Below are 16,452 nucleotides of genomic sequence, written 5' to 3' on the forward strand. Positions count from 1 at the left end.
GCAATAAAATAACTCTCTGAAGGTCTTTACAATAAGTATGTGTACTACTTTAGATAGTACTGTTTATGTACTTTCATTTCAGTAAAATAATTATTGATCATTTAAATTCTAATAAGTATACTGCTGCTGCCCTGTTTTCTCCAATCCAAGTATTTATGTGATATAAATGTAGGCTTCCTGGTTCAATACTCCATGCTCACACAACACTTAGGCTGAACTTGTATCAAATATAATCATCTTAAAGAGCTCTTAGTACCTTGATATGCTCCACTGAGCTCCTAGAGTTCAGGGTTACTTGGGGTTCCTATAGTCTCCAAATGTAAAATTCAGCTATCAAGCTCCTCTCCTGTGGAATCAGTTTCTAGTTTGGATTCGGGAGGCAGACACCATCTCCACATTTAAGAGTAGAATTAAGACTTTTCTTTTTGAGAAAGCTAATAGTTAGGGCTGGCTCAGGGTAGCCCTGAACCATCCCTTAGTTATGCTCCTATAGGCCTAGATGGATGGGACACTTCCCATCATGCACTGAGCTCCTCTCTCCTCATTCCTTCTGTCGCTTTCTGCATTTCTACCCCTGGAGCTGTGGAGTCTGGATCTGTAATTGCGAGCTACCTGCTGCCACTGTGTTCCTCCTATTACTATTGATTTCATTATTAACACTAATGCTCATTTTCATTTATATCTGTACGACTATCCCCATTCTGCCTATATTGTTTCACATCTCTACTTTCAGACATGCATTGGGCTACTTTCTCCTGTTCTTTGCCATTGTAGCCAAATGCTTGTTCATGGTGGGAATTGTTGGGTCTCTGTAAATAACATTAGAGGAGAGAGAACAATCTAGGCCTGCTCCGAATGAAAAGTGCAATGAATTAGAGCAACATAAATAAAATAAAATTGAATTGAATTGAATATTACTTAACTGAACCCAGTTATAGAATTGACTTATGAATAATGTCCTTGACTAAAAGTCCAGTGTTGACAGAGCTCAAGGTGACTGCTTCCCTGTGAATCAAACAAATGCTGATCTCTTGTGCCCTCTGGTGGAGAGTTTCGCTCTCTGTCAAATTCACAGCCATCAAATGAGCACTCAAGAACTCAATAAGCATTCATTTTCAGTGCATACGCAGGCATGTACAGTACATATACAACTACGTCTGTCAGTGTTATGCTAAACCTGTTTCAACTATTAATTTGCTTATTGGTTTTAACCTGAATTTAAAAGCCTTGCCACGAGCAGGGTTGTGCTTCCATTAGATGCCCTGCATATGTTACATATGTTGTTTTACTTCTTGTCTCTGTTAAATAAGCAAATAAAAATACATCTTATGCTTCTTAGCCTTATTTTCTAGTTTCTAGGTAAGGCTGGTTTACTGCTTGTAGGTTGTTCTACATTGCGTGCACATTCGTTGCATATCCACATCATCACTCTTGTTTTTATTCCTGTTAAAAGTATTGACATTATCATCAACGTAACAGCCCCCACATGTCTTTCCCTGTCTCTCCTCCAGAATGTGAAGATGCCACATTCTGTCAACTCCTTCCCTACGGAAACTCTCATCTCGAAAACCTTCTCTTTGGACTTCTTCTCTATCAGCGAACGCCCTACAGAGCCGTACGAAGCAGACAGCTTCATCACCAGCTTCAGTAATGTCAGCAACATCAGCGGGTTAGGCGGCCTTCGCTGCACCTACAAGGAAGACTTTAAACGTATTTTACTCCCTGCTGTGTACACCCTTGTCTTCCTTCTCGGCCTTCCTCTCAATGCTGCCGTCATACTGAAGATATGGAGGACTCGGCCCAGTCTGTCCAAAAACAACATCTATATGCTCAACTTGGCCATAGCCGACTTTCTGTATGTGATGTCACTTCCCTTGCTCATCTACAACTACGGCAGTCATGACTACTGGCCCTTCGGGGAGTTTGCCTGTAAAATGGTCAGGTTTCAATTCTACAGGTGATTCTAGTTTTTCACTTATTAACTTGTATTTGTCAACACCTATAATTTCTCCTGTGGGCATCCATAACTTGATATGGTATGATATAAATAAAAACAAGGGAAAATGGCCTTAGTTCTGCTTACAATTACATTATAGTGTGTCATGAAGAATGAAGAATTAATTAAAGGTTTATGTTGCTTATGAATGCTAAAAAGGGGCACTCAGAGTAAAGTGTTACCAGCTACACACGCATTTACTGTTACTTCATTAAGTAAAAAGCATGAGTGTGTCAAGTTTGTATTTCACACACTCATGCTTGACCTGACATTGCACTGCTGGTGTTTGATACAAGGTGACACCACCAGATACAAAATGTACTAGACACAATACAATGTAGTAGGAAAGAATACAGCTTCAAAAGATTTGACTTAACAGTATTTTCTCTTTCCCATCTCCCTGTTTTAGTAATCTGCATGGCAGCATCCTCTTCCTCACCTGCATCAGTGTGCAGCGCTATCTGGGCATTTGCCATCCTCTTGCGATGTGGCCCAAGCAAGGTGGCCGCAGGTTGGCGTGGTGTGTCTGCGGAGGGGTATGGCTGGTGGTGGTCGTCCTGTGCGCGCCAACTTTTCACTTTGCTGCGACAGGAATCCAGCGAAACCGCACAGTGTGTTATGATTTAAGCACACCAAAGCGCTCAGTAGACTACTACCCCTATGGCATGGCTCTGACCTGCCTCGGCTTCTTGTTGCCTTTCATGGGTGTGATGGTGTGCTACTGCCGGATGGCCCACATCCTGTGCCGCCCGGTGTCCTACCAGGGTGTCTCCATGTCGACTGGGGAGAAACGGGACAGGGCGGTGAGGATGATCATTGTGGTGGTGGCAGTGTTCTGCATAAGCTTCCTGCCATTTCACCTCACCAAGACCATGTACCTGGTAGTGCGTACTCTGCCGGCTGTGCCCTGCGAGACAAGAAACTTGTTTGCAATCATCTATAAGAGCACCAGGCCGTTTGCCAGCATGAACAGCTTCCTGGACCCTATTCTGTTTTACTTCACCCAGCCACGCTACCGCCAGAGCACCAGAAGGTTTGTTCTCAAAGTCACCAGCCTCAGGGACAAGGGCACCAGTGTGTGAGTGAACAGTAGATCATGCACTTATAGCCTTGTTGCTACGCCAGTGGTGGATCCTACGATGTTGCAAAGTGGTACATGTATTTGTTGCTGAGTTTTTTTAACAGGTTTCCTTGTGCATGTCCTAATGTAAGCTGTAGTCCTTTATGCTCCGACCTACTACCGAATGTAACAAAGAAGTGGACCTTCCTAAGGGGATTTGAAAACAATTCAGAGGTACTGGCATATCAACAAACCTTATGAAATTAAATATGAAAGTTGTAATCTTTTAATGTAGAAAGTAAACAGAAAGAGTTGTGAAGAAAATCCATATTCTGGTGTCACTCATATAATCTTGAATTGGCAGACTACAGGTGTATTTCTGTAGGGCATTTAGGCACTTTGGACACTTCACATTGAGATTCCTGATTCTATATTGCCTTTATTTTATTAAATATTGGCTATATATGGCTAAGGAGTACTGCACATGTACTGTACATGTAAATGCTGATTACACCGTCAGCAGACCAGGGCATTTACATCCTGCATTGTCTCTGTTATCTGTGAAATGTTTACTCTCAGTGTGCGCTGAGCACTGCGTAGTAAAGGACAAGCTTTTCTTATTTTTGTTTCATACTGTGAACTGCAGTATAGTAGAAATGCTCTAAAATTATAAAATAATGAGCACAGTCTCCACAGTTTATATCCAAGATGAAATCATTTTGAGATACGTGTGGTGTATAAATGGTTACAGAAAGAAGGAAGATCCATAAATACTTAGTTCACTATGGCATAAAGCCATGTTAAATGCTGCTGGAGTGAAACATGCCACACAAACATAGGATTGCAAAAACATGGCAGTTGAAGTAGTTTGAAAATGAAAAATGTATTTGAACATTTTCATATGAAGTTTATCGCTGTTTTTTCCCTAAACGTGACACGTTGTTTAAACGTTATTCAAGTTGTAAGGCTTGTGTTTGCATGTTTTCACCACTGGATGGTGTGTGCACCCCACTGCTGTAACCCCACTGTACTTTGTATTGTATTATACAGGTAACTGCAGCATTTAGCTGATACACCTGCTGCAAACATAAATTAATCTTAATTATAAAATGTGCCTGAGGTGGATAATGTGGGTTTAGTCCTGAATGTGTTAACTCAGTAATGTAATGTAATGTATTTTAATCCATAACATACACCAGGCTCTCCCAGCCTTAAATCTCTCTCTCCTCTCTCCTCATGGCTCATGCGGCCCTGTCTAATTTGACAATTGTGAAATTAAACTGGAATTATTAAAATTATTCAGAAAATAACTCTAAAGCGACTGTAACAGACAACCTTTAGGCAGCTTTACTACCTAAACATGGTTCGAACTTGTGACTGTAGTTTGAGTTTTGCACCCATTAGGTAGTAAATTAGTGTATTTTAATGTGAACATGTAATTTTCAAGCATTTTAAATGCAAGGAACATTGTGATTGCAATATGAGGTCTTGTGCTTAAAAATGTAAGGAACTTCTTAATGTAATGTAATGTAATTTACTGTATGTTGTGCTTCAGCAAAAAGTGACTGCACTGGTATTGTTTATGTGTCTGTTTGGTCCAGTGTTTGTGATGTCTGATTTATATTTTTGTCAGCCAGTATTATTTAGAAAAAAATCTTATTTTTGCAAAATACTGTAACAAAGAGTAGTATGACGAAAAATTAATTTTTTATGTTTTTATATAGTTTAGTTTTTTTCCTCCCTCTTGAGTTGCTTGTCAAAATGTTTTGGATGTTGTCATAATGTAAAACTAACTGAAAGCAGCCATTAAAGTCACACAGCTGCTCACGAGTGTCTTTGCTTCATTCAGAGTCTAGCGAATGTATATTTTTGCCTTCTTTTTCACTGTACAAAATAAACGTTTACTCTGCCTGTCGTCTCAGTTTGGTCAGACAAATGAAAGGCTGATGTAGATTTGGGTTGCTAACAACATTTGTAGCCAAGTGGACTTTGAGGAGATAGCAGTCATCCAACCTAAAGCAAGGGTATTAGAATTCACTGTAAAGATTTATTGTGTCATATTTTTTATCATGAACTTTTTGACATGTATATGTATGTAATATATCTAAAAGGTAAATATTGATGGAGAAGTTAACCTTTCCAACACAACATGATAGTGTCTAAAGATTTCTTTGGAATTTGTTGGGCAAAATGCATATTTTAAACTTGAATCTGAGCATACAAACTGAACAAAGAGAAAGTTTAAAAACAGCCAAGAGTTGGTGAATATGTAATAGAAATACATTTCTGTAAAGTGAATTGGTTAAAATTATTTAGAGGATTTAGCAAAATGCCTATCAAATCACAAAAACAATAGAATCCTGCTTCAGTAATACAGAATTGGAAAAAGATTAATTAAATGTAGCATCCAAACTAAATACTGCAGATGGGCAGATTCCATTAGGAGAGATTTACCATCAGGGCTATCTGACTTTTTTTTTTCTCCCTAAACCCAACCAAGTAGTTTTGGTGCTTTTAACCTAACCAAGGCTTTCTAGCAGACAGGCTTGATGGCAAACTTCTCCTAATTGCGCCTCATTATTTAGGCTACCACCAATGACCTGACATGTTACAGGTCAGACTGTGGAGGGCGCTGCAGTCAGCATCTTCTCTCCTTTAAGGGTAACGTAATTCTTCTCTAGAACAAAAGAACCTGTTAACCAGACCGCCACATGGGAAGCACCACAGAGGAGTTATTGTGCATGAGTGAAAACATTTTTCTTTGTTTTCTTCCCCTCCCTGAATGCTGGCACACTAATAGCGCTATTGCTGAATATGCAGTTAGCAGTGCAGTGTTAAATGGAAGTATACCCTTCTCTGACTTCCTATGTGAGCCTCTTCCTCTAAAGACAGAAATACTTTTGGCTGTATACTGTATCTTTGAGATACAGTACAATAGTGTCTTTAGTGATATCTTCATAGGGAATGTGTGTCAACGTTTTACAAAACTGCTGCAGGTCCAAAATGTTGTTCTAAGATGTGTAGTTTTCTGTCTAAAACCCCTGACAGTGCTACTGTCTTTTTCGCAAGGGAAAGGGCTATAATTACATCCAGTTTGTCCACAGTATCTGCCTTCTCCTATCAAAAAAGAAAAACGCTTTTCCTCTCAATCCCCGAGGGGGCTATGACAGCCCCTATACCCCTAGTCCCGCCCACCCCCTGCCCTATCTCAAGCATTAACATGCAAAAAACAACATAAGTCACGGAAAACCAAATCATGCCAAAATAAGGAATCTACAAACAGATTGGGAATTAACCGTGAATGATGCGTCGGCCCGTACAGGCGTGCTAGCCTGGCGATGGGCAGATGTTTAGAGACAGTAGAGAATAACAATGGAAAAGTTGTGTTTGTGAACAGGTTGGGAAAGTTTGAGCCAAAAAAAAAAAACTGTAGCCCTTTTCCTCTTTGCACGGATGCGGTTTCGGGAATCGACAACGTGTAAGTTTTCATAACAGAGTGGCACTCACCTACTTACTCACTCAACACTTTATCACTTTATTAATCAAGTTACTGTGCAGTTTGCCAACAATTAAGTCTGTGATTGTGATTATTGTTGGCTTTTTGTCCCGTTAGGGTGCGTGGGAGAAATGGACCACAATGCCAAAAGGTGCTTGGATCTGTAATATCCGTGGAGTTAAAATGTGTGTGTGAAATCTAACAAAGGACGACATGAACAATGGCAGAAAGAGAGAGGAAGAATGCCGCCGTGTATCGCAGCGTCTCTTTCAAAAAGTTGGGGTCTTGGAGCGCCCACAGGAGTGAAGACCAACAACACAAATCAGAGGATTTGGAGGCAGCTGGCGTCGCCCTTCCTCCGGAGCCCAGCAAAGCAGAACAGCTCTTGGCGACGCGTAATGTCAGTGTGTCAAGAAAAGTTTCCAAAATCTCTGCCACCACCGCCGGCCTCCCAACCGCAGATCCAAAGAGAGGCTCCTCCACTCTTCTCTCCTCTATTTCTCCATCAATCCGCCAGCTCACTGAGAAGTTTAGCAGCAGCGGCTGCGCCGGGACGCACCGAGTCTCACCGGGAGACGGCGCAGCAGTGACGCGGAGGAGCAACACTTTCCCCCGGGCCAGAGGATCCAAGACAGACGGGTCTCCGTGTCGTAAATCTTTTCACGAGGACAGCGGTGGTGGATATTTCCAGGATAGTGACACTACTACTGCGGAGTCTCTCACAGACAACAAAGTGAAAAAGTTTCACTCTGGCACTGACTCTGTGTCAGGCTCGGACTCAGAAAAGAAAAGTGAGGAACGGATTTTTACATGTTTATCAACCGACAGCAGCAGTAACTCTGGTAAGAGAGATTATTCACAGATCAATGCATGTCCCTCTGATCATAGAAAGACTTTGACTACAGATGAGGAAGAGGATGTTACTAGTAGAGGGCTTCCTCCACCCTGTAAATCTCACAAAAGTTACCTCTCTACACACCACAGTGACTTCATTCCCCTGCACTCTGACAAGTGGCCCAGTGTCACAAAAATTAGACAATTTTTTGATGAGCCACAAAGCAAAGGTACTCAGCAGCACAAGACTGACACTTGTGAGAATTTAAAAGCAGCCATCAGAGGCCATCTACACGAGCTTGGCCCCAGTGACAGTGCCCTTCTCTCAGATAAAAGTGACAAACTCTCATCTTGCAGCTCCAATAATGAAGCCAGTGGCTTGTCTTTGCATGGCAAATGCATAGTTGGAACACAAAGCACAGAAAGCAGTACTGCTAAAGAGACTTTTTGTCACGGTATGGACTTTTATTCCAAAGCTGACCACCAGCAGTACTCAAATGATCAGGAGGCAGACATAGAGACACATCGTTCTAATAACAACAACGCTTCTGGCAGAAATACTTTTCAAAGCAGCAGCAGCAGTCACACTTGCACTGGGGGTAGTCACTACCATAGGATTAACCTATCTCCATACAGATCTCATAGTCCCAACACTGAGGCAAAGGCAGCCCATAAGACCCCCAGGACAACAGGGTTGACATCTGACCCCAACCCTGACCTTCAACCCCCTGCGACTTCGTCTTGGAGTCGACCGGGGAGCTTAGACACCTCCTCCTGCTCCTCCTCTCTTCAGCAGCCGACAGTGAGGGAGAGAAGGGATAGACAGGGGGTCGGGCTGCCCAGGGATAGTTTACATTCCTCACATAGCTCCTCTAGAGCACCAGCCCACACCTCCTCCTCCCCCTCCTCTGCTCCAGCTCCAGATAAAGCCATTACCTCCTACTCCTCTACTGGAGCTCCCTCCACTGAGCTAAGAGCCCCAACAAGAGTTGCCTCTCCTCTCAGCTCCCGCTGGAGGTTTAGCTCTGGAGACGAAGAGGAGGAGCACACCAGGAGAAGAAGAGGAGGTGGTTGGAGTGTTCCTTCAGGCCCTGCTCCTTCCATCTCCTACAGAGCAGGAGAAAGGGGTGCCACAGAGCGAGGAGGCAGCTATTTATCCCGCACTAAAAATGGCTGCTGGGGTGCTAAGGGCATTGGCAGGTCTTCAGGCAGTGAGGAGGACAGCCCTGGTTCTTTAGGCCCCCACAGTCGAGAGGCAGTCCGCCGCCGCTCACTGAGAAAAAAGAAGAAGGTCTTTGGAGCTGCTCTAGCAGCAGGCCGTGATGATTATAATGATCATGATGGCGAATCAGAAGACAGCGACAGTGACACGGGCATGACAATGGAGCACGTAGAGAGGCACCACCCACAAAACACAGGAGGAGACTTTGTGAGAACAGCAGCCCGGAGCCACTTGGCAAAAGAACCCAGTATTCATAGTAACAGAGCCAGGGTGCAGCAATGGGAGCGCATCTTCTCACCTGTGACGTCCACGACACTTCCTGGTGTATCACGAGTGTCAAAGGTCAATATCCCCCCATTTGTTTCCAGTCCTGGTGGTTCACGTTGCAACAGCCGATACTCTAGCACTGAGACACTGAAGGAGGAGGACCAGGCTAGCTGCACCAACCGTACAGCAAATGTGTTTTTTAACTCGGGTGGAGCAGGAGGCAGCACTAGCAAAAGTGCGTCCTCGTCCATGCTGAGTAAAACGTACCATGGGAATTTTACTATGTATCGATCCCCAAGCTTTGGCCATGGGGATAACTTCTCCCGTACTCCAGTGCGGGTGCGCACCAAGGTTGTGCCTCAAGTCCCCCCCTTACCTAGCATACTTGCCAGAGAAGGTGGGGTATCTGCAGGGCTTAGGGGTGGTGAGACCATGGCATTAAGGAGGACAACAGGTGGGGATGGGGTAGATGACAATGGTAAAAACAGAATATCCATGTCTAACCCTGATATTGCCTCAGAAACTATGTCACTATTAAGCTTTCTGAAATCTGACCTGTCAGAGCTCAAAGTGCGGAAAACAAGTGGCGACAAAACCGGGGACTTGGAGGGGTCCTCAGTGTACAGGATGGGATCACGGACTCATGGCGGGACCCTTCTACCCTGTGGTCGTCGGCCATCACTGAAAGACCTGACAGCCACTCTGCGACGTGCAAAATCCTTCACTTATTCAGACAAACCCACAACAGCCGTGAGGTGTTGCTTGACAGGTGGAACCACGAAGAGGAGCTCCTCTGAGCAGCAGCTTGACTTGGATGGGGAAAGGGATAGAGGAAGGGTGTCATTGTCAGATAGGGAGGTAGAAAGTGATGGGGGTGATTTTAGGGTTGGGAGACGACAAAGGATGAGGGAATATGGATTTGATGATGATGCTGATGAGGAAGTGATGCCTCCATTGCAGGAGAGGTATGTGCAGGAAGCCAGGCAGGTCATTCGAGATATCTGCCAGATGAGTACTAGGGAAGATGATGATGATGTAGAAGTAAGGAGGACTGACAATGATTTGGAGGATGAATGTTTCAAGGTCACGAAAACAAATGAGGAGAAAGCAGGAGTGAGTGTTAAGGATGAGACAAGGATAGATCAAGAGGCTGAGTGTAAGAACACAAAAGACAGGGATAAACATGAGCTGGAGAGAGAGAACAGGGAGAGCGAGAGGGATGGACAAAGTATGCAGTTGGAGAAGCTAAACAGCAGGGGCACAGCGTACAGGGAGAAGGCAAAGAGACAGAGAAGAGAGACAGAGAGAGCCTTACTGAAGGGCGACTCGGAGGAAAGCATGTTCTACGACCGCTCTGTGGATGAACTTTCAGGCCATGAGTCTAGTTTAACAGATGAAGGGATTGTAACAGAGCCAGAGACAGGCCCCAGTGACCCCTCCGAGAGGTCCTTCCTTGGGTCAGCAGGGGTTAATTTAGGGTCAAGAATCGCTAGGGATGTGCTAGGGCAGCCTGTCACCGTATGGAAGCAATCTGCTCTCCATGAGGCACAAGGGTTTAAGCAGGAGAGAGAAGAGATGACGGAGAACAGCATGAATTGTTCAAATCATCTGAATGAAGTCAGCGTGCCTCCCTCCTTGACTCTTCCTGCCCGTATGGCTGAGAGTGACAGTATCATCATGGAGCTGAGCAACACCGCTGGTATCGACAGTGTCAATGCTACCAGTGAGGAGATCAACACCAACAGCGCTGTGTCGCAGAGGTCAGCAGGCACTGCAGGTGGAGGACTTGAAGCTCCTGCGACCCCAAGTGCTATCCGTCGAAGGCGCAAGTTCTCTCCGTCTGGTAATAACAACACAGGCTCTGATTCCAGTAATGCCAGTAATGCAGAGTCAACAATAGCAGCTGTTGGAAATGGGGAGTCCACAGTCTACCGCTCTCTCAGTGACCCCATGCCGCAGCGGCGCTGTTCTGTCACAGAAGAAGGGAATAACAATTTTTCCTCTGTAGACAGCAACCTGTTAGGATCCCTGTCTGTCAAAGGAGGGGGAGGTGCTCCAGACGCCTCTGCTGTGGCAACCTTGTCAGAATACAAGGGCAGTGTGGCCAGTGACTTGTCAGTTTACAGTGATGGTGGGCTTCGAGATGATGCCGTTCGTGACTACAGCGGGGTGATCAGGAGTATCGTAGCTGAGCCAGGTGCAATGGACAGACTAATGACTGATGACCATGGCAATGGCAAAGCTCCCAAGAAGAAGTCATTCAGTGACCCCAGTCGTCGTAGCGATGCCCCTTTACTTTCTCAGAATGACCCTCAATTCAGAGGTCAGATCGGCAATCCTCAGCCAATCAGCGAGCTGGATCAACCTAGCCAGATCCCACCTTCCAGCAGTGAGCCAATCCTGAGCGAGCAGCGAGAGGAACTGTGGAAGCCGGAAGTTGAGCCTAAACATGCATTGGTGAAACAGCATGAAGCAAACGGCAGTAAAAAGGTTCGTTCCCAGTCAGAATGCACCCCCCACTCTGATAACCACAATGATGAAGATGAAGATGTAATAGACCAAGGTGGAGAAGAGCAAGAGGTGCAGAAGTTTAACTTTGACCTCAAGCTAGCTGGGGTTCTGTCACCTAGAATGGTTCGTCGCCCCCCTAGAAAGCGTCCAAACAGGTTGGCTCAGTTTTTCTCTCATGAGGACCCATTTGAGCCCCCAGAGCTGGGTTCAGAGGAGCAGGGGGATCACAGGGACCAAACTGACCTCACCTCTCCTCTTCCTCCTCCCCTGCTGCAATCCAAATCCAAAACCAGGCCCAAGCATGTCCGTCATGCCAGCGAACCTGCCACCTTTATCCCCATCTCCCCACCTCCACACCTCCAGCCGCTGAAGGAAGCGGACTGCCTAGCCGTCCGACCAACTGCAGAGCCTTCAACCTTAAGTAAGCCTACTGGAGATGAGGCCCCATCTCTGGAGGATGTGACCCAGAAATATATTCTAGAATTGAGCACCGCTGAGAGGGACAGTGAAGGCCCAGGGCCTCTTCCTGCGGCCAGGGATGGAGCTGAAGGTTCAGTGTCTGCATCAGAGGGGCCCAGCGAGACCAGCACCAGTGGAATTACAGAAGCTGGACCACAGAAGAAAAGCACAGAGGACACTGCGTCCACGGCTGTCCCACAGAGGATCAAGCCCAGAGTGGTGAGTACACATTTCTGTCCTGTCTTTTTATCATTTTCACATGCGCGAGTGAGCAAGTGCAAGGCTGGCATACACAAAGCTCTCTTGTTGCATGGAGTGTATTCTGTGTCAAATGGTTATTTGCCTCACTAAACATTTACTTGTCACTGTCTGAAATAGGGTGAAATTGGATTTTTAATGTATTAAAGGTTTTGATGTAATACCAGTTAGCTTAAAACAACCCATAATGTTGTCTTATACAGTTGACTTGTTCTTATGGTTTCATAGCTACACCCAAAGCTGCATGTGTGTGCCTGTGCTTTTATGAAGTGCTGTGAATCAGGACTCATGTGGTTCATTTCAGAGTGCATTTGGAGCAGTGCTACAATACAGAAGCCATTAAAGGCTGTGCAGTTTTAAACAAACATCAGAGGATGTTATAAGTTTGATTAAACAAATCTCAGACAAAGGGCATTAAGGAGTGCACCAAGCCCTGCTGAGTGTGCATGTCTGTTTTCATTTATTTGTTTCATCCAATATTGATTGTCTCTGTACCAGAATTATAGAGTCATAGTGAGGGAAAATAATAAACACTTCACCCAAACAAAGATTGGGTGTGTGATGTCAGGGATGCTGCATTTACTCAACAGTGTCTAAACACTGGGAGACTTCTGGCTCGTTATGTCATAGCAATACAAAGGTTAACTGATAGGCTTGTCACCAAAAATCAATATCATGATAAATGTACATAATCAATTGATAATAAATGTTTTTTTATGCAACCACTGGGTATAATGACCATTATATGACAAAGTTAACAGGATATAAGAAACTTAATTGAGCATATTACAATATATCTAAACATATGTAAAGAAAAAAAAAAAGAGAATGCATATAAATGTGCACTCTTTTTTTTGTAACGTTCAAAGGCAGCCACTCATGGGGTCTGTCTGTGTGTGTTTACTCAATGTTCCTTTCTGTGGACTATGTCATTCATTCCCACAAAGCTACCCTTACTCATAACAACCCCCTGAGTACACACACACACACACACACACACACACACACACACACACACCCTCTAGACCTCCAGTTATTGTCACGGGTGAGACTCTGAATAGGTGTGGTGAAAGTAAAAGCAATAGAGGGATTATCATCCCGTCTAAGCTCAGGACAGAAGGCTGCAGACACATCATCCAGGACTTTGCTTTCATTGTACCATGACAGCTTTTCTTTATTGCAGTGACTATTTTGCAGCCCTGGACTCATTCTGCTTTGGTATGGAAGTCAAATGTTACTTTGTGATTTGTCACTGTGTGTTTCAGAAATCTGGACAATGTTGTTTTTATTTGCTAAAAAAACAAATTACTTGTTGATTCGCCTGTCTTACCTGGCATTCACTCACAAAACTGCTTTACTGCCCATTGATAATATCTACTGCCCCGATCTTCATTAGTTGTTGATTGATTGTTTTACTCCCTTGCCCATTGTCCTTGCTTGTTGTTTTAGCGACATTAGCAGTAGCTGGCGAGTGAACTCAACAAGCAGGAAATGGGTCTAGGGAAATGGGAAGTTGTTGTGGTTACTGAAGTGTTTGATGATGTCCAGCACTACCGGCTGGCGTGTGTATGCGTGCACTCTGTTGTGCTGAGTGTGTGTTCACATTTGTGATTGGCCTGCATATGTGTATTATTATTATTATCCTCCTCCTTCTTTCTGTGTGTGTGCACATGTGAAAATTGTTTGTCAGGGATATATCAGTGGTTTGTTCAAACATTTGGAGCCCAGAGTTTGCCAACACACTGAGTTTAGAGCACTGCCACTGGGCAAGTGTGATTTGGATTGAACGTAGAAACAACTGTGCCAAGCTAAAATGGAGCACAGACAAGTTCTGAGAAAGTAAGGAAGGGAGCAAGAAAGAAGGTGAGACAGGGGGAGGAAAAGCTTTTTCCTTTTCTGGCTTATTTCACCCAGAGCACAGCGACATCAAAATCTTTCATCTTTATCTGTTTTTGATTTACTTTTTTTGCCACAATTCCTTTGTGCCCTTCCTCCTTCCCTTCTCCTTCACCAGTCATCCAGATGCTGGGTCAGTCAAAGTCTATGGTCTATATCAATATGTTGTATCTTCAGCTCAGACTCTCGCCCATCTCCATTTGACTTTTTTATACTAATTCTCCAGCATTCCTCCTCATGTTATCTTAGTCTTCACGGTGCTGTCTCTCGCTCTATGTCTCTGGAACATTGCAGTGAAGTGAGGTCATAAAGTTTGTCCTGGTGTGAGGCAGGCTGCCGAGCTGAATGTCAGGTAGAGGGAGAAAGGGAGTTGGAAGGAAACACTTGGCTGGCTAAGAGAAAAAAATTACAGGATCAAAATAGAACAAAGAGAGAGCTCAAGAATGAAACAGTGATTGAGGGGAGGGGCGGTGAGGGAATGAGACGTAATGGGAGAAGATGGTTTATTTATTTTTTTCAAACCTTTTTCAAAGTTTATGTTGTGTTGCCCCATGTTTGGGGCCTCAAACTGTGACAGATTTGGGGTGAAATGCACCTGTTATCATTCATTTAGACATGAAAACTCTGATGTGAGACAGTTTTATGTAAGAATCATATGAGCCCCTCTCAGGTACAGGACAGCTCTTTCTTCACAGCAGCTGAACAGACGGGTTCAAACCCAAACAAATAGTACTGTAATGTATCATTGAAAACAACAGTGTCTGTTGTTTGGTTAAAAAGTCAAATTCGATACACACATTGATGGATTGTGATTCCTCTTGAGTAAGTGTGTGTGTGTGTTTCCCTTACTGTAGTTTTCACTTTTGCAGGCAGCAGAAGTGTGGCCCATCTTTCCTTCTCGTGTTGTTGCATAACAGTCTTCAACTTCCCAAAAGAGCTGAAGACTCCCAAGTTTAAATATGGTATAATTTTAAGTTTTGGTACTAGTACACAAACAATACTTTTTTGGCATTTTACAACGAAGATCTCTAAAACCCTTTTGCTCTTTGATTTAACAAGATAAGCCCAATGTTTTTTCTTAATACAAGCAGCTGGACAAGGACTGCCTACATAAATAAAACTAAAATTAGCCATGTTCCTTATTTAAGTCAGGATATACATATAAGATTAAAATAAGTAAACAAGACGACGAATCTTGTCAATCATCCAGTGCTAATTTTTGGTGCTTCCTGCATATCCTTGAAATGAACAAAGGGCAGCTGTCTATGTACACACACACTCAACTAATTTCCCAAAAGTCCTCTTTCCATCCTGTGAGGCCAGGGGAAGTTTAATGCTAGCGAGAGTGCTAATGGGAGGAAGAGAGAGGGAAATACAAAGCCTGAGAGAAAGAAAGGAGACAGAAACATTGGTCTATGCTCTGCTCTGTATGGATTAGGTCTAAAAGCACAGTGTTTATAGCTCCAGATTTATGACTAACTTTGTTTTATCAGGCCACCCGCGTGGAATCAAATACTTTCCCTCTGCTTCGTCTTTTTTCTTTCACTCCCCTGTTGTAATCCTCGCTCTTCCCCAGATAGAGTTGTGCTGGAGAGGAACAGTAAAGGTAGAGATGCGTAGACACTGAAGCAGTGAACCTCATAGGTTTCATTTGAAATAATTATTTGGAGGCTAAAACATTCTAATTGCTTTTTTGAATATGGATGTTCTTTGCAGTTAAACAAACAGAACCATGTCAGAATAAACTTGTTTTGTCTAATTTTTGTCTAATTGTTTTGTGTACCAGCTAACCTTTTTTTTGTGATCAATGGAGAGGGAGGAGCTTATCCAATAGGCAACTTGCTCCTTTTGAAAGCAGACTTTAAAGTAAAGTTAAAGGAAACACACACACATACAGGATGTAACGTGGGTGCTAGGGGTTCTTTTTTAACATGCAAAGGTCAACACAGGTTTAGTGAGGGATGCTGAGTGAGGTAAAGGTGATGGAGAGACGAAAGGATGAGGATGTGGTTTGTTCTGGTTGAAGGTCTCTGTGACTCAGCAGATGAGAGGGATGAGGTGGGATGAATCAGAAGATCAAAAGGCCACACTGCAGATATCTGTGGTTTCTCTGACACATAGGCAGCCTCTGATGATAGACATTTTGATGTTACGGAGGCCAGTGGAGGGAGAAGATTGAACCTAAAAGCTTATATTATGGATCACTACTGTACTGGGAGCATGGCCTAATTCTGTTTAGAAATTGTGATGGCATCCATGTTGAACTTACTATAACAAGGGTTTGACTTGAAAAGCAACAAAAAAGGAACTACATGACTAAAGTGGTTCATTAATGTTTGCTATGGTTTCTGTTCCTATGCGGTTAAGGTCCCAGGGGAGCAGGAAACATCCCCTAACTCCAGCCATATTGTCCTCTACTCACATATACACACACACACACACACACACACACA

General features: G+C 43.8%; 2 protein-coding genes across 2 annotated transcripts in view; both read left to right on the forward strand.

Moving 5' to 3' along the window:
- Positions 1–4,967, forward strand: part of LOC123985292 (P2Y purinoceptor 3) — a 16,177-nt gene extending 11,210 nt beyond the window's left edge. The window contains exons 2-3 of the mRNA XM_046072740.1: positions 1,512–1,957; positions 2,406–4,967. Of these exons, the coding sequence (XP_045928696.1) occupies positions 1,521–1,957; positions 2,406–3,078 (1,110 nt within the window). The 5' untranslated portion in view covers positions 1,512–1,520 and the 3' untranslated portion in view covers positions 3,079–4,967. The remainder of the gene's footprint in view (positions 1–1,511; positions 1,958–2,405) is intronic.
- A 1,352-nt stretch (positions 4,968–6,319) lies between these two features.
- LOC123985644 (rho guanine nucleotide exchange factor 17-like) overlaps positions 6,320–16,452 on the forward strand; it is a 72,330-nt gene continuing 62,197 nt past the window's right edge. The window contains exons 1-2 of the mRNA XM_046073368.1: positions 6,320–6,534; positions 6,670–12,064. Coding sequence (XP_045929324.1) covers positions 6,773–12,064 — 5,292 coding nt within the window. The 5' untranslated portion in view covers positions 6,320–6,534; positions 6,670–6,772. The remainder of the gene's footprint in view (positions 6,535–6,669; positions 12,065–16,452) is intronic.

Source organism: Micropterus dolomieu, linkage group LG17 (assembly GCF_021292245.1).
Source record: "Micropterus dolomieu isolate WLL.071019.BEF.003 ecotype Adirondacks linkage group LG17, ASM2129224v1, whole genome shotgun sequence".
In the NCBI taxonomy this organism is placed as follows: Eukaryota; Metazoa; Chordata; class Actinopteri; order Centrarchiformes; family Centrarchidae; genus Micropterus; species Micropterus dolomieu.